The following is a 17,829-nucleotide window of genomic DNA, read 5'->3' on the forward strand; positions in this document are numbered from 1 at the left end:
TTGTGTTTGATGTATTATACTAGTATTGAGACAATTCCTAGTAACCATACTCATTTTAGTTGTTTGATTGCATACGGCTACTACTGGGTCACTAGTGTATACCATAATTAAAGCTCCTGACCATCTCTTGTCATGTCTCCTACAGTGACCTCGCCGAGCTGGCTTTTCACCCTATTTCCAAAGCGTCTTTTCAACCATTCTGTATTCAGTATTCCTAAGTATTGGGAGGGATAAACCCTGACCTGAAAGCGTACTTACGCACTAAAAGACTGGAAGCTTCATTTAAGTTCTTCACAATATAAAAGTAAACTGACCCCTGTGGTCAAAAGATGACCCATAGTTGGATTAATTAATTTGTTCTGTTTTGTTCTGTACTGTTTTGAAATTGTAATGAAAAAGCATTGTTTTCGTGTCTAGATAATAAAACAACATTTGTGTACTGTTTCTGTTCTTTTTGAATTCTCCTGTTCTCCTGAAGCAGTATAGCCCACCATGAGCACTACACAACTGAAGCGGGCCTATTCCTAATTCCAAGGATCACTCCAGACCTTTTATTAACCTTAAGAATGCAATTATTGCATGTGTGTGTGTGTGTGTGTGTTTTAAATCAAATAACAGTTTCACAGTTGGTTCTTATGTAAATCTAAATATACCACGTGTGGCTGTAATTACAAAAATACTAGTTTATTATTTTATAAAGGCGGCACGGTGGGTAGCACTGTCGCCTCACAGCAAGAAAGAAAGAAAGAAAGATATCCTTTATTTGTCATATATACATCTACAGATGTACAGTACAATGAAATTCTTTCTTCGCATATCCCAGCTGGTGTTGGAAGCTGGGGTCAGAGCGCAGGGTCAGCCAACTTACGGCGCCCCTGGAGCAGACAGGGTTAAGGGCCTTGCTCAAGGACCCAACAGTGGCTACATAGCAGAGCCTGGATTTGAACCGCCAATCTTCCGGTTGATAGCCCAAAGCCCTACCCACTAGGCTACCACAGGCCCAGCAAGAAGGTCTGTGTGGAGTTTGCATGTTCTCCCCTTGTCTGTGTGGGTTTCCTCCGGGTGCTCCGGTTTCCTCCCACAGTCCAAGGACATGTAGTCAGGTTAATTGGAGATACAAAATTGTTCATGACTGTTTGACATTAAAAACCATAACTAATGATTAACTAACTGTTTAACCAGTAATTACCTGTTTTGTCAGGCAGCACGGTGGCTCGGTGGGTAGCACTGTCACCTCACAGCAAGAAGGTCCTGGGTTTGATCCCCAGGAGGGGCGGTCCGGGTCCTTTCTGTGTGGAGTTGCGTGTTATCCCCATGTCCGTGTGGGTTTCCTCCGGGTGCTCCGGTTTCCTCTTACAGTCTAAAGACGTGTAAGTGAGGTGAATTGGAGATTCAAAATTGTCCATGACTGTGTTCGACATTGTAGACTTGAACTTGCATTACCTGTCCTGTCATGAAAGTACGAAAGTAACCAAAGTGTGTAAAACATGACGTATCCTGATAACTTATAAATAATTAAGATCTATTAAGCTGCACATTTTGAAAAGTAGGACCAGAGCTGAGGTTTAAACCCAAGGTCATCAGGACCCATGTTCCTATACATCATCTACTCTCCTCTGGAAGTGCTTCTCACAGAGAGTCAGTTGGGAGTCGTCGATTCGTATTGCTGAGTTGACTCAAGTAATATGACTCACTGAACAGACCCGAAACGAGTCATGAACATGAAGCTCGGGCTCCATAGCAACCATAATTGTTTACGTTGGTAACCGTGCTGGCTCTGTAGAGCGGTTTGTGGCGTTGTGTTTAGCATTAGCTTCGTGACTGGTTTAAATAACAAAAATAATCAATAATAAAACTGCATTAAAACTGGTGGTTTATTTAATATTAACGATGGAGAATTCAGAAGAAATGCGAATGGAAGAGAGGCAGGAGGCTGCAATGCGCTTTAAAGCCTTTCTGTTAAAAAGCAGCACGAAAACGAAGCTAAACCTGTGAGTAAATTCTACTTTTGTCTTATTGCATTTATTCATTAAGTTCACACAACCCTTATAATAATATTTCCATTATCATGTTCATTTATTTAAAAAAAAAAAACCCTTTTTTATAATTATGGTCAGCGGTGTAAAGACTCGCCTCTGTGTAGATCATCCAGGCCACGCCCACATACACCTTCACCTACTTACCACATCTTGAGTCCAGTAACAGGGCGGGTGGGTAGCACTGTCGCCTCACAGCAAGAAGGTCCTGGGTTCGATCCCCAGGTGGAGTTTGTATGTTCTCCCCCGTGTCTGCGTGGGTTTCCTCCGGGAGCTCCGGTTTCCTCCCACAGTCCAAAAACATGCAGTCCGGTTAACTGGAGACACTGAATTGTCCTGTATGTGAATATGTGTGTATGTGTGTGTGTGTGTGTGTCCTGCGATGGACTGGCGCCCCATCCAGGGTGTTACTGTGTGCCTTGCACCCATTGAAAAGCTGGGATAGGCTTCCCCCTCCCCCCGCGACCGTGATTGGATAAGCGGTTAAGACAGTGAGTGAGTGAGTGAGTTCAGTAACATCAGCCAATCCACCTTCTGTATGCTTCCGTGAGGTGGCAGGAATCAGAGTAAGAACACTAAAGAGGCATGAGAAACTTCTCCTGAGGCTGGGATCAGTGGCGTAACTACCGGGGGTGCAGGGGGGGCAGGTGCACTGGGGCCCATGGCAGGGAGGCCCCTCCACGACATGAACTCAACCACCCACTTCACTGCCCCCCCCATTGGCTGCACGTATTATGCGTGTATTATGGCAAGCCAAACAGAAACTATATAGCAAACACTGATATATATGGAATAAAACATATATATCAGTATATATATATATATATATATGACATTTGTTGAGGGGCCCCAAAATGTTTTTTTGCACTGGGCCCATGAGCTCCTAGTTACACCACTGGCTAGGATCGAACCTAGGTCTGCAGGATCCATGCTACTGTGCGGCACCCACTACCACCTGCTGCCTTTTTATTTTGTTAATTACCAGAACAACTAATGTGGCTTTATTCAGTTTGTACAGGGGAAAACAAGTATTTAATCACCTATGTTTGTGTGATTGAATATACTGAATATAAAAAAGAACAATAAAAGATGTCTATTTATTTCTAAGCATAAACTAATACATGTTCAAAAACAACGCTGATATTCTAATCAGGGACATGATGGGCCTGGCACAGCAGTAACAACACACCACAGACAGGATGTCAATCCACTGTGGGGCCTCGACCACCCCCCTGAATAGCTAATCATCTGTTTATGGATGCATTGCTTGGGATTCAAACCTGTCGGTCTTTGGACTTTTGTGGTGGACAAATCAAATGTGTTCATTCTCAAAGACCCAAGGTCGGCTATAGGCAGTTTAAAATACTGTAGTTCTACATGACATCACAAGAAATGTCCCATATTCCAATAGCCTAATGATTTCCCATCGCATGTGACCCCCCCTCGGGGGCCTAGACCTGGTTGAGAACCACTGACACTGTCACCTGTAGTAGAGCAGCTTTTAAATCATGACAGACAGTCAATCATAATCTGTCTTAACATAAAATCCTTGTACTTTCCTTTCCAGCTATGATCATCTGGCTCGCGTGCTGACCAAAGTGATGGACGAAAGGCCTGAAAATGCTGTGGACGTCATAGAGGATCTGAGCTGGGAGGTAAAGCGCAGCATGCTGCAGCATGAACAGAGCACACTGCGGGACACTCAGCTCCAAACCGCCTCTGAGCTCCTGGCTGACCAGCAGAGAGTTTTGTTCAATCGTGGAGCGGGGGACGAGGTCGACCAGGAGGAGGAACTGGTGAGGATGCCTGTTTCTCTTTCATCTTGATTAGATGCCTAATTTTTACTAAATATGTGTTAAGGATGTGACGCATTTACACGAGTCGTGTTCACCATGTAGTCACCATATGAAGTAGTAAATGAAATGACACAATACCAGACATCCCAAGTTGCAAAAACTCATTTCAGGGAGGTACCCTCGGGCCCGGACCTCGACCCCGACCCCCCAAGCCCCAAAAAAAAAAAAGAAAAAAAAGCTAAAAAACCTCTCGCACACACCAAAGGATTATAGGTGATAACAGAACTTTTAGGAGCTGCTAACTGAGCTACTAAGCTAACTGTTCGCGTCACAAACATTAATGTTCCCTACATAGTGCACTAGATTGTATATCAGACAAGAATTTATGTTCCTTACTTAGTGCACTAGATAGTGTACTAGATAATAGACTTATGCTTCTTACATAATGCTTTAGGTAGCGTATTAGTTAACGGATTTAGGTTCCCTACATAGTGCACTAAATTGTATATCAGATAACGGATTTATGTTCCCTTCGTAGTGCACTAGATAGTATTTTATATATGAATTTATGTTCCCTACGTAGTGCACTAGATAGTATTTTATATATGAATTTATGTTCCCTACGTAGTGCACTAGATAGTGAATTAGACAATTGGTTTATGTTCACTACACAGTGCACTAGATAGTGTATTAGATAACGCATTCATGTTCACTACATAGTGCACTAGAAAGTATAACTAGATGATGATTTGTGTTCCTTACATGGTGCACTAGATAGTGTATTACATAAATAATTATGTTCCCTACATAGGGCACTAGATTGTATATCAGATCACAGATTTATGTTCCCTACATAGTGCACTAGATAGTGTATTAGATAACGCATTCATGTTCACTACATAGTGCACTAGAAAGTATAACTAGATGATGATTTGTGTTCCTTACATGGTGCACTAGATAGTGTATTACATAAATAATTATGTTCCCTACATAGGGCACTAGATTGTATATCAGATCACAGATTTATGTTCCCTACATAGTGCACTAGATAGTGTATTAGATAACGCATTCATGTTCACTACATAGTGCACTAGAAAGTATAACTAGATGATGATTTGTGTTCCTTACATGGTGCACTAGATAGTGTATTACATAAATAATTATGCTCCCTACATAGTGCACTAGATTGTATATCAGATAACGGATTTATGTTCCCTACATAGTGCACTAGACAGTATATTAGACAATTGATTTATGTTCCCTACACAGTGCACTAGATTGTATATCAGATCACGGATTTAATACGCGTGCGCGTGTGTGTGTGTGTGTGCGCTCTTGGCCGCTCGTTCTAGCTTCCGGGAGATTTTATCTGACTTGCGGGCATCAGGGAGCCGCTATGTATATGCTGGAGACTCCCGGAACTTCCGGGAGACTTGGGATGTCTGCAATACACACATTAAATCAAGTCCAATTTGACTCGTATCTTCCGTCTAGGTGGAGACGCCTCTGCCCAACGTAGCCGAGGTGAGTTTCTACCTGGAGCAGATCGGCGTCAGTCTGGGTCGGGAAGAGATGCAGAGGATCTTCTTGGCCCTGAAGCAGTTGGTGGACACACAGCCGCTGCAGCGCTGCAGATTCTGGGGCAAGATCCTCGGCATCGAGGCGAACTACATAGTGGCCGAGGTGGAGTACAGAGACGGCGAGGAAGAGGAGGAAGAAGAGGCTGAGGACACTCATGAGGACAAGGAGAAAGACAAAGACGTCCAAGAGGATCAAGAGCAAGAAGAGGTTTGACAAACATTCAGTAATAAGAATGAATTTCTAATTAATTTCTCCAACACAACAATTGTGTATTTTAGATGGATCCACTTCCCAAGTCCACCTACAAGCCCCCCCTTCCGATACCCAAAGAGCCTCATCGCTCCGGTGCCAACAAGTCCGTTTACTTCGTGTCCCGAGAGCCGGGCCTGCCCTGGGAGCGTCTCCCGCACGTCACTCCGGCCCAGATCGTGGCCGCACGACAGATCCGCAAGCTGTTCACCGGCCGCCTGGACGCTCCCGTCGCGAGCCACCCGCCCTTCCCGGGCGACGAGGGCGACTACCTGCGCGCCCAGATCGCCCGCATCTCGGCGGGAACGCAGGTCAGTCCGCTGGGATTGTACCAGTTCGCGGAGGAGGAGGGAGAGGAAGAGGGAGCGCGAGACGTCATCGAGGAGAACCCTGACTTCGAGGGCGTGCCTGTGCAGAAGACGGCCGAGTCACTGTCTATGTGGGTTCACCATACGGCGCACATCCTTAAACAGGTAACTCATTTTAGGATTGATGACTAAGACTGTGGGAAGTGGTGCACCATTGCTTTAGTACTTATACTCTTAAGTCTTAACCGCTTGTCCAATCAGGGTCGTGGGGGGGAAGGGGGGTGCTGGAGCCTATCTCAGCTTTTCAGTGGGCGCAAGGCACACAGTAACACCCTGGACGGGGCGCCAGTCCAGCGCAGGACAGACACACATATACACACACCCATTCACCTATAGGCCAATTCAGTGTCTCCAATTAACCTGACTGCATGTTTTTGAATTGTGGGAGGAAACCGGCACAGACACGGGGAGAACATGCAAACTCCGCACAGAGAGCACCCGGACCGCCCCGCTTGGGGATCGAACCCAGGACCTTGTTGCTGTGAGGCGACAGTGCTACCCACTGAACCACCGTGCAAGAATTGCCATAAGAAATTGTCAGTTGATAAAAATTCCAAAGCGAAAGGGGTGTTGCGCCACTCTAGTTGGGTAGCAACCAGGAAACATTCCACAGGAAAATATGCCAGTCAAAAACAGAAGCTGAAAATTGTCAGGTTTTTACAGCAAAATTGAAAAGGTGACCTAAAACATCTTTTATTTGCTTTAAAAAATATTTAAAAAAATATTAAATATTTTAAAAATATTTTTTAAATATTTATTTTAATTTTATAAAATAAATAAATATTAATAAATAAATAAATATAAAATAAATACATTATAATAAATAATAATAAATCTATTATTTAAAAAATATTTCTTATTTTTAAAAAAACTCAACATTCTGTTTGTCACCCTATTTGCTCTTCTTATTTATTTACATATTGACTTCCTGGCTTCTTTTCCCCCAAAACAAGCCTGAGCTCTTAAGGACTCCCGGCCACCCTGACACAACATCAACAATATAAAGACCTAAAACAAGTATCTTTAATGACTGATTTTGTGTGTGTGGCAGGGCCGCTGTTCATGGGTCAATCTGGCTGACAAGTCTGAGGACGACAACGAAGGCGATGCCGAGGAAGAGGAGAAGGAGGAAGAGCCGGATGAGCCTGAACCCGAGGTTGGACCGCCGCTCCTGACACCGCTGTCTGAGGATGCGGGTGAGTTGATCTTGAGTTTGAATGTTTGCCATTAGTCACTCTAAGTACACTATAGATTCAAAGGTATGTGGACATGAGTTCAAGTGTTTTAGCTACACCCATGAGTCCAGCTTTGGGGGGCAGGGGTAGCTCAGCGGTTTAGGTACAGGACTAGTAAGCTGACGGTTGCTGAATCAGGCCCCCTCATCTGCCACCTTACCACTGTTGGACCCTTGAGCAAGGCCCTTAACCCTCAATTGCTTTCATTGTATACAGTCTCAGTTGTAAGCTGTAAGTCACTTTGGATAAAGGCGTCTGCTAAATGCTGAAAATGTAATTGTAAACTTTGTAGCAACAGTTTGGGGAAGGCTCTTTCCAGTTCCAGCATGACTGTGTCCCTGTGCACATTTGTTTACAAATATAATATACACCGATCAGCCATAACTGGTTTCTACACTCACTGTCCCTTTTATCAGCTCCACTTACCATATAGAAGCACTTTGTAGTTCTACAATTACTGACTGTAGTCCATATGTTTCTCTACATACCTTTTTCACCCTGTTCTTTAATGGTCAGGACCCCCACAGGACCACCACAGAGCAGGTATTATTTAGGTGGTGGATCATTCTCAGCACTGCACTGCACTGACATGGTGGTGGTGTGTTAGTGTGTGTTGTGCTGGTATGAGTGGATCAGACACAGCAACGCTGCTGGAGTTTTTAAATACCGTGTCCGCTCACTGTCCACTCTATTAGACACTCCTACCTAGTTGGTCCACCTTGTAGATGTAAAGTCAGAGACGATCGCTCATCTATTGCTGCTGTTTGAGTCGGTCATCTTCTAGACCTTCATCAGTGGTCACAGGACGCTGCCCACGGGGCGCTGTTGGCTGGATGTTTTTGGTTGGTGGACTATTTTCAGTCCAGCAGTGACAGTGAGGTGTTTAAACATGGTGGTGAAGCACCACCATGTCAGTGTCACTGCAGTGCTGAGAATGACCCACCACCCAAATAATACCTGCTCTGTAGTGGTACAAAGTGCTTCTATATGGTAAGTGGAGCTGATAAAATGGACAGTGAGTGTAGAAACAAGGAGGTGGTTATAATGTTATGCCTGATCGGTGTAGCTGTAGTGAATATTTCATTAAAATGCTGGATGAATCATGACTACAAGCTTAATGTGTGTTCTGGTCTTTCAGAGATTGATAACACTCCTCCTTGGAGCACCAGGATCTCCTCAAACCTAATCCCAGAGTTTGGCGTCGCCTGTGTGCGGTCCAACCTGTGGCCCGGAGCCTACGCTTACGCATGTGGCAAGTAAGAGCGCTTGTTTTATCCATTATTTACTAACACATAGTAAAGGGCCTTAGTGAGGTATTGGACCTCAAACTGGCTGGTGATAAAGAGCAGATGAAATGCTTCCCAGGGGTGGTTGGTTGGGTTAGGATCTGGTGACAGGTGACCATTAAGTGCATTAGCATAGAAATATTTCATAATGTTGATCAGATGATCAGCCAGAAGGATTTACTCAGTATTATACCCCCAAACGTCTTGCCCCCTGCCTCCCCATCCCCCCTCTCGGGTGGTGAAGTGCAGGGTTTGTCACATAAACACGACATGAAACTGTACACGAATACCCCCTTATGGAGGCTTGAAGTTACACCTTGTAAACCACAGTGGGACCAGATTGGCACCATTTCTACTAATTGAGTATATTTCGTTTTTTTGTGTTTAGTTTTGATGCATTGTTTGTGTTGCCTGGGTAACAAAATGCAACGTAAAGCAATTTAGAAATGCTCCCCAGGAAATTTGAGAACATATACATCGGCTGGGGTTTGAAGTACCCGGGCGACGGATACACCCCGGCTCCGCTGCCCGTCCCCCAGGACGAGTACGCCAGCGGGCCGGACATCACCGAGGCACAGGATCCCAGTGTGGAGGAGGAGCAGGCCCTCAAGGAAGCAGCAGAACAACGGCAGGCTGCTCTGGAGGACAATGAGGCGCTGGAGGGTGACGAAGACGAGGAAGAGGAGGATGACTGATCAAGAGGGACTGGTATACCCAAGGATTAAATGCACTGATTCCTTTTGTGTCAGACTAAATATGTTGAAATGAGCAATATTGAAGAGCAATAGAGGGTGTTTTTTCTGGGAATCTGGGTTCATACCGCACCTTGGGAAACTGTCTGTAACTGGACTTTAGCATGTCCTCTCAGTGTCTGCTTACTCCTCTGGGTACTCCCGTTCCTTCTTATCCTCAATACATGCCAAGTGGTGCATTGGCTACTCGAAATGTTCCTCATTTACTTACAAGCTGCACCTACCTATTATCATCCCAATTAATTAAATGTCTAGTAATTATAAACGGGGTTTAAACTCACAACAACTGTACTGCATAGGATATATTTATACTGATACCAAACATCCTGTCAGTTCTGTGCTAGAAACGACCCACGAACCAATTAATACCTGGACAGTGGTGGTTCCACTTTTACCATTAATGTATGGGTAGTGCATCTGAGGACACTTCGAAATGAATGAATGCTGGATTCTCACCAGAAATGTTTATTAAATACAGGTCATCAGTAGTTACTGGTAATAACAATGATGTCAAATTACTGAAGACAATCTCCATTCATTTTAATTAACAAGGGATTTATTCCAGGGTTGAATATGGACATAAATTAAACAAAAACGGGTTACAAACCATCAGTCATGTTAGAACAATCTATATTTTCATTGATCCAGGCAATTAGTACAATACAGGTTATTTTTCTTAAACCATTTATACCAGCGTTCTGTAAGATGTCTGTAGTCCTGAAAAGGCGTAAATAAAAATACTCCTATTCATATGGGATTTAAATACCCTGAATGTTAAATGTGTTAAAAATAATAATGAAATATGGAAGGTTTAACATTTGTTTATTTAAAAAAAACCACAAAAAAAAACCTAAATATAGGCGGGCCAGGTGGCACAGCGGGATATTCCACTAGCACACCAACGCCGAGATTCTGAACTTCTCATTTCAAAACTCGGTGTTGCCACCGGTCGGCTGGGTGCCATTTAGCGGGCATGATTGGCAATGCCTGCGGCGGACACATTTCTGCTAGTGGGGGGGGTCTTCAAACGCTGTGTGAGGACCCTGATTAGCAGAAAGAGAAGCGCCTGTGTAGAATGCATGGGTGAAAAAGGAGGTCGGACGAGGCATTATATACACACCTCGACTGCAATTAGGGATCCCCCAGCAGCGGAAGACAAATTGACTAAGCTAAATTGGGATATATATATATATATGTTAATAATGTATTTATTTTAAATTTCCAGAGCTAAGCATTGTGTTTTAATGAACACTACTACTAACTAGTAGTTTCTTTAACAGCACTTTTACTGGAGCAATTATTTCTACCATGAGAGTCATTTTAATCGAGTCATTAAACAGTAAACAGTAGCTTTCCACTAGTACTTTTAACTTTCATAAACAGCAGTATTATGACAAATTCCTAACCACCTAGGTAATAGTACTTTTACTGTCATAAACAATCGATTGTTTATATAATAATATAGATCAAGATTTATTTCACAGTACTTTTATTTGAGTTGTAATACTGTAATACTTTCGGACGAATCATAATGTACTATAAACTCTGAATCAGTGAAGGAATCGACTCCGTAAACTGAATATTCACCCAAATGAACTCCGATACAGTTAGGGAATCGACTCCGTGGACTAAATAAATCACCCAAATGAATTAAATTGTCTAAACTCCGAAGCAGTGAAGGAATCGACTCCGTGAACTGAATATTCACTCAAATGAATTAAATTGTCTAAACTCCGAAGCAGTGAAGGAATCGACTCCGTGAACTAAATAAATCACCCAAATGAATTAAATTGTCTAAACTCCGAAGCAGTGAAGGAATCGACTCCGTGAACTAAATAAATCACCCAAATGAATTAAAGTGTCTAAACTACGAAGCAGTAAAGGAATCGACTCCGTGAACTAAATAAATCACCCAAATGAATTAGTGTCTCAACTACGAAGCAGTGAAGGAATCGACTCCGTGAACTAAATAAATCACCCAAATGAATTAGTGTCTCAACTACGAAGCAGTGAAGGAATCGACTCCGTGAACTAAATAAATCACCCAAATGAATTAGTGTCTCAACTACGAAGCAGTGAAGGAATCGACTCCGTGAACTAAATAAATCACCCAAATGAATTAGTGTCTAAACTACGATACAGTGAGAGAATCGACTCCGTGAACTAAATCAATCACCCAAATGAATCAACCTAACCGAAACATGGCGTTAGAGCGCTAGGCTAATTATTTCTCAAAGTAGTAGTACTTTTATTTGACTTTTAATCTTATAAACAAGAGTTTTATTTGAGGTATTATTTCTTTAATTACTTGAGAAATGCCTTCTCTAACTAAGAGTACTATTACTTGAGAAAAAATATCTTTAAAGTAACACATTTTATCAACTATATGAGGACTAGATTAAGTAAACAGTTACTAGCATATGTCCCTATATTCAGATATGTTACTAACCATGTCCAGCTATTTCTGCACTTTCAGATTTAAAATGAAATAGTCGGACCATTTTTCTTAATAGAGGAAAAACTGGAAAACAGCAACTGGTGCCATTTTACGTCTTCGTAAAATATGTAAAAATTGTACACTTTAAATAACCATCATTAACTGATACCGAATATAATGTGACAGCCTCAATAAAAACGGATGCCAAACCATTACGGGTAAAAATAGTGTATAAATAATAAAAGAACGGAATCAGACAATGCTTCACAGTGTGCGTTGAAATGAAGTAGGATTATAAAGCTGAACGACTAACACATCATAGCATTCATTAGAGTATTTTTTAAAGCCTGAGGAATGAGGTTTAGGTAGGTTGACAAGCCTATATAAGATCTAAATATGCATAGATCGAAACAGGAACGTTAGCGCAGATCGTTCTCGTCATCCTGAATGGTCTTCTTGATTCTCAGTAACATGGTGGTGTTCCACTGATCGAGCCTCGTAATGGAGTCAAACTCCTTCACCTGAGAGTGAAAAGGTAAAAGGTACATGTGTGATTACTAAACCTGATTTGGTTTAATTGGTCATCATAAAAAAAAATTGATATCACCAATCCAATCAATAAAACAGAAGTTACCAGAAGTATGAGGACACCAATTTTAACATTGCTAACCAGTGCATAAAATCAGGCATTGGCAGATGGCTTTGGCTTGCATGTTAGATACAACGTCTGGCTTTGGGGTAACTGGCACAGTGGTTTGCCATTCAGTGGACACAATTGGATGTGTCTTCATGGAGTATCACCTCAATGCTGGCTTCAATAGTGACTCAACAACATTTTGAGAAGAATTTGTGCCTAATCAGTCAAAAAATGTTTGTGTGGTCAGGAACTCATGGCAAAACTGAAGCTGGCTAGCAATCAATGTTCCAATTCATCCCCCACGCTGAACTCGTCAAAACGTGGCTTTAACTGGGATATAGTCTATAGGTCCACCCCAAACTCTTTGGCACAAATCAGAAGCTTTTTATTTATTGTAAAGAATTAATTTTAATTAATTAATTGTAGCCAAGTCGCCACTGTTGGGTCCCTAAGCAGGGCTTTTAACTCTCAATTGGGAATGCCCACATTTAGAAATGTACTTTTGGCCATACAATGTATGTAGTAGTTCTACTTGCTTCCAAAATCTGACAATACATACTGTAAACTTACAGCATTAGTAAATGCATCAGCACCCTGCTCCTCGTGTGCATTAAAAAGTTTCTGTTAAAAAGAGAAATAAAACAGTAGCAAATCAATAGCAAATATGAGGTTTAAGGCCAAAAAGAATATTATCAGCAAGAATATCACATTGATAATATCATTAAAAGCCAACCTTCATAAGTTTGCACTCTCTGGAATCTGAGAATGCAGGGAACATTTCCTCATATCTCTGAACAGCCAGCTAGAAAAGAAATCAATACACGCTTAGATCACTTAGATCAATATATAATGTTGCTGATAAATAAATGAATATACGTATAGTAATATTTACCTTGGAATTTAGCATATCAACACAAAAGTGACACAGTGCAGCCTTGAAGAAGTGATCCTTAGCTCCGTACTTTAGCAACGTGTTGTCCATGCAGTATGTTCCGATCTGAACAGATTTGAATTGAGCTATTACTAATATACACCGATCAGCCATAACATTAAAACCACCTCCTTGTTTCTACACTCACTGTCCATTTGGTCAGCATATTGTAGTTCTACAATTACTGACTGTAGTCCATCTGTTTCTCTGCATGTTTTGTTAGCCCCCTTTCATGCTGTTCTTTGATGGTCAGGACTCTGACATGGTGGTGTTGTACTGGTATGAGTGGATCAGACACAGCAGTGCTGCTGGAGTTTTTAAAAACCTCACTGTCACTGCTGGACTGAGAATAGTCCACCAACCAAAAACATCCAGCCAACAGCGCCCCGTGGGCAGCGTCCTGTGACCACAGTTGAAAGTCTAGAAGATGACCGACTCAAACAGCAGCAATAGATGAGCGATCGTCTCTGATTTTACATCTACAAGGTGGACCAACTAGGTAGGAGTGTCCAGTGTAATTGAGTGGACAGTGAGTGGACACGGTGTTTAAAAACTCCAGCAGCGCTGCTGTGTCTGATCCACTCATACCAGCACAACACACACTAACACACCACCACCATGTCAGTGTCACTGCAGTGCTGAGAATGATCCACCACCCAAATAATACCTGCTCTGTGGGGGTCCTGACCATTGAAGAACAGCATGAAAGGGGGCTAAAAGGCATGCTGAGAAACAGATGGACTACAGTCAGTAATTGTAGAACTACAAAGTGCTTCTATATGGTCAGTGGAGCTGATAAAATGGACAGTGAGTGTAGAAACAAGAAGGTGATTTTAATGTCATGGCTGATCGGTGTAAAACTGATCTATATAGATTAAAATACATACCTGTTCATAGATCTCGATGGCCTTCTGGTACTGCTCCAACTGGGCAGCATACATAGCCACTTTAAGGAAGCACTTGTTGGCTGAACTACATGAGAAATGCAACAATATTTGGTTTCATTTCGGCAGACTCAAGCCAGCATGAAATTTAAATACTGTACATAATTTGTATGTCTGTGTAGCAAATACCTGGTAGACTCCTCGCCTTTGTAATAATCAGCGGCCTGCTCATAGTGCGCAACTGCCTGTAATAGTAAATAAAAAACACACAAATGTTACTATGGATGATACTACTTAAGCAGTGGTTTCAAAGTGCTCCATACAAACCGCACTCACTTTATCAATGTTTAACAGGTCGGATTCATAGATTTCGGCTATGGTGATGTGGTGTTTCGCTGCAATCGTGAAACGTCCCTGAGGAGAGTAGAGAAATTTATGATCAGACAAAAAGGTACCAAAGGAGAAATATACAGTCACAATCAAAGATTACACAGACTTGTAGGTACAGTGAGGGAAAACAAGTATTCATTGTTTTTGTAATTAAAATACAGAATCTTTTGGCTTTGTACTTATTAATACACTGAAGGATTTGTTTACAAGCATGAACTAATATATAATAAAAATTAACACCAGTCACTACATTAACCCTATAATGCCAAGTGTATCATATTTGATACATGAGTTTTAGAGACCTGTACATCATTAGTAGGTATTTTATTGATTAGGTATGGATGGGTATTGGGTATGGATTATTCATGGGTGTTTTTTACCAATTTTGTGAAATACTGGGTTAAAAAACACACATATTTACTGATTCTTCATGAGGAATATTTAGTGAATAAATGCAGCTTATTAAATGCTGATATTTCATAATTTATCTTGTTGAATATGTGTGTATCAGATTCTATACAGCAGGTATTAAAGGCAAATATCAGTAAATTGTCGTTCTATGCATTTTATCCATTATGAATTCAACAAAGCATCATTATTTATGTAAACTAATTAAAAACCTACAGTACATTTTCTGTAGATTTGTTTGTTGAGAAACAAGCAGAACAATACATTTTAAAACATTATACATTAAATCCTGATGTATCAAATATGACACAAAACAAAACTGTCTGTAAACTATGTATTATATTATAAGATATATTATAATGTGGAACTACCATAGTTAACATAAAAAATAGCCTAAAATGTTACTTTAATATAATAACGTAATATAAATAAATGGTGTTTATTTTTACATTAATGGTGCTAAATCTACTACGCGAAAAAGAGCCACTGTGGCGCCCCCTAGTGGGAACAACCTGAAACAATCATTCATTCATTTATTTTATAGACATATTTTGTGGGTTGAATGAGTATAATAACTATAATTACGGTAATTAATCATTATTATTATCTGCTGTTTCATTTTTTATTAAAAGCCTTATCCAGGTCACCAATCCATTGCAGGCCTTTGGCCATCTTCCCTCTTACACACCCAAACCATGTCTGTGTAGACCCCTGACTGGTCAATAGCACCATTAAGATTCGGTCCTGAATTATTATTATTATATTAGTATTATACTATTAATAATCTACTATAATAAAACACATTCTGTTAGTCTCACCATATTTGTGTAGATGTCAATGGCCCGAGTAAGACACCTGATGGCCTCTGGGGAAAGAGTTCAAACATGAAACATTTTACTATGTTAACTAAAACTAGTCCCAACATCAAATCTAAACATCTATGCTACGTACTAACCTTCAGGATCTGCTTTTTTGTACGCATTGCCGGCATCAATAAAGCAGACGGCAGAATCATGTTTGCTGTCGGTTTGTAAGCGCAGTTTTGCTGCTTTGCAGAATGAATCTCCTGCAGCTGGAAGACAATATTGTTGATATATAACAGTTATAAATGTGACTAAAATTTATTTATTGGTCTTTAAGAAAAGCAGAATGTGAGTGTCCTTTCAACAGGCTGACGTTTGACATACCTCGCCAGTTTTTGGCCATCTTGAACATGTTGGCAGCTCTGACGTACATCTCACAAGCCTCTTCTGCTTTGGAGGTGCTCCTACATGTGACAATGTCATCCTAATATATTAGTATAGCAAACTTTGATTCTGTAGGTAGTTCTTTTATTATATTTAATACTATGTCATTTATCTTTGGAACAGTTGCTGGTTAGTGATTAGGACAGATTACAGCTGGTGAATTCTCTGTGCCTATATAAATAAGGCTAAGCCGCAAGCTTTACACTGAAAAGTGGATCACAAGTCAGGCATGTCAATGCAGCCGTTTTTACGGACTACTGTCAGTATATGAACAGCACATGGAACAGTGGTTACTCAGAACAAACAGAGACCTTATGCTGGGAGGAAACGTGTCCAGATGAGTAAATGATCCACGAGTTAAAGGTCTGGTACACACGCAGCACTAACCACGAGTCAGACTAGTGAGATCATTATGGGATATTGTTACTATAGTAACTGTATTTATTATATATTAAACTATGATTATAGCATATTGTGGTAATTATATTGCATAGTGAATTATGATTATGGCATATTGTTACTACGGTAACTATATTGCCTATTGAACTATAATTATGGGATATTGTTACTATGATAACTGTATTGCATAATGAATTCTGATTACAGCATATTGTTACTATAGTAACTGTATTGCATAGTGAATTATGATTATGGCATATTGTTACTACGGTAACTATATTGCCTATTGAACTATAATTATGGGATATTGTTAGTATAGTAACTGTATTGCATAGTGAATTATGATTTTGACATATTGTTACTACGGTAACTATATTGTTTACATACTGAACTATAATTATGGCAGTATGGTATCTATATTTATTATATAATAAACTATGAGTATGGTATATTGTTAATATGGTAACTATATTGCACAGTGAATTATGATTATGGCATTATTATTATTACTATGGTAACTATATTGTTTACATACTGAACTATAATTATGGCACATTAAAAGTGGTTAAATACTTGTTTCCACTCCTGTAAGTGTTAACTTTTGACCTCAGCTGTAATATTGCACATTCAGCTTCTGTTCATGTTGTTAACAGATTATGATTAAAGACATTTTTGTATTAGATTTTCCTCTTAATACCAGTTAGTCTGTGGTGATCTTGACTCAGTAATGTTGTAATCATGGCACCACTGTGCTTTTGTGATCGAGTCCTTTTCTAATAAAACGCTCTTCGTGACTCACCCAAAAAAGGTGCCAAAAAGTGAACCTGACATCTTCATCTTCTTATCAGCCTGAGCGATCAGAGCCATCGCTTCTGTCTCTTTCCCTGAATGATCCATGTTTATGTTTATGTTTATAACGCTTCTGCTCCCACGTCCACCAGCTTTGTTTTGATCTACACGTCACTCGGAAGTCGGAGGCGAATCTCAGGGAGCGTCGCTATAAACATACAGTTTTATTATCGTGTAAGAGAAATCCTGAACCGTTTCTGTTTGCGTTACATGTGTATTATTGAATTCGTAATCGTATATTAAATGTAATGTATTGACTCGAGCTTTATGCTTTGAAATCACCTTTACATTTTTGATGATGTTCTTTTTACTCAGCTTGTAGTTTATCCCGGAAGTTAAACCCT

At 40.7% G+C, this 17,829-nt stretch overlaps 2 protein-coding genes across 3 annotated transcripts; one reads left to right on the top strand and one right to left on the bottom strand.

Annotated features, from left to right (window-relative positions):
• The first annotated feature begins 1,792 nt into the window (after positions 1 to 1,792).
• Positions 1,793 to 9,294, top strand: rsph4a (radial spoke head component 4A). The gene is made up of 7 exons (XM_062988924.1): positions 1,793 to 1,991; positions 3,604 to 3,832; positions 5,327 to 5,620; positions 5,692 to 6,135; positions 7,082 to 7,226; positions 8,404 to 8,521; positions 9,009 to 9,294. The coding sequence occupies exons 1-7, from the start codon at positions 1,891 to 1,893 to the stop codon at positions 9,244 to 9,246; spliced, it is 1,569 nt and encodes a 522-aa protein (XP_062844994.1). The 5' UTR covers positions 1,793 to 1,890; the 3' UTR covers positions 9,247 to 9,294.
• Positions 9,295 to 9,841: 547 nt separating this feature from the next.
• On the bottom strand, positions 9,842 to 17,818 carry napaa (N-ethylmaleimide-sensitive factor attachment protein, alpha a). Of its 2 annotated transcripts, XM_062988925.1 has the most exons (12): positions 17,768 to 17,818; positions 17,436 to 17,633; positions 16,178 to 16,257; positions 15,946 to 16,062; positions 15,809 to 15,855; positions 14,529 to 14,606; positions 14,382 to 14,437; positions 14,196 to 14,280; positions 13,270 to 13,374; positions 13,111 to 13,179; positions 12,948 to 12,998; positions 9,842 to 12,261 (listed from the first exon to the last, which is right to left on the bottom strand). In XM_062988925.1, the coding sequence occupies exons 2-12, from the start codon at positions 17,531 to 17,533 to the stop codon at positions 12,160 to 12,162; spliced, it is 888 nt and encodes a 295-aa protein (XP_062844995.1). In that variant the 5' UTR covers positions 17,534 to 17,633; positions 17,768 to 17,818; the 3' UTR covers positions 9,842 to 12,159. The 2 variants fall into 2 exon arrangements, with proteins under 2 accessions (XP_062844995.1, XP_062844996.1); XM_062988926.1 differs by lacking the exons at positions 15,809 to 15,855; positions 16,178 to 16,257; positions 17,436 to 17,633; positions 17,768 to 17,818 and having other exon boundaries at positions 15,946 to 16,005.
• Positions 17,819 to 17,829: the final 11 nt, after the last annotated feature.

The sequence above is a fragment of the Trichomycterus rosablanca genome, chromosome 26 (assembly GCF_030014385.1).
Source record: "Trichomycterus rosablanca isolate fTriRos1 chromosome 26, fTriRos1.hap1, whole genome shotgun sequence".
Lineage (NCBI taxonomy): Eukaryota > Metazoa > Chordata > Actinopteri > Siluriformes > Trichomycteridae > Trichomycterus > Trichomycterus rosablanca.

Excerpts from the sequence above, each read along its gene's own strand:
- rsph4a (XM_062988924.1), top strand. The coding sequence starts at position 1,891 with ATGGAGAATTCAGAAGAAATGCGAATGGAAGAGAGGCAGGAGGCTGCA. Across the intron at positions 5,621-5,691 it reads AGGATCAAGAGCAAGAAGAG|ATGGATCCACTTCCCAAGTC; the intron begins GTTTGACAAACA and ends TGTGTATTTTAG. Across the intron at positions 8,522-9,008 it reads TACGCTTACGCATGTGGCAA|GAAATTTGAGAACATATACA; the intron begins GTAAGAGCGCTT and ends AATGCTCCCCAG.
- napaa (XM_062988925.1), bottom strand. The coding sequence starts at position 17,533 with ATGGATCATTCAGGGAAAGAGACAGAAGCGATGGCTCTGATCGCTCAG. Across the intron at positions 14,281-14,381 it reads AAAGGCGAGGAGTCTACCAG|TTCAGCCAACAAGTGCTTCC; the intron begins GTATTTGCTACA and ends TTTCTCATGTAG. Across the intron at positions 12,262-12,947 it reads CTGATGCATTTACTAATGCT|GTGAAGGAGTTTGACTCCAT; the intron begins GTAAGTTTACAG and ends TTTCACTCTCAG.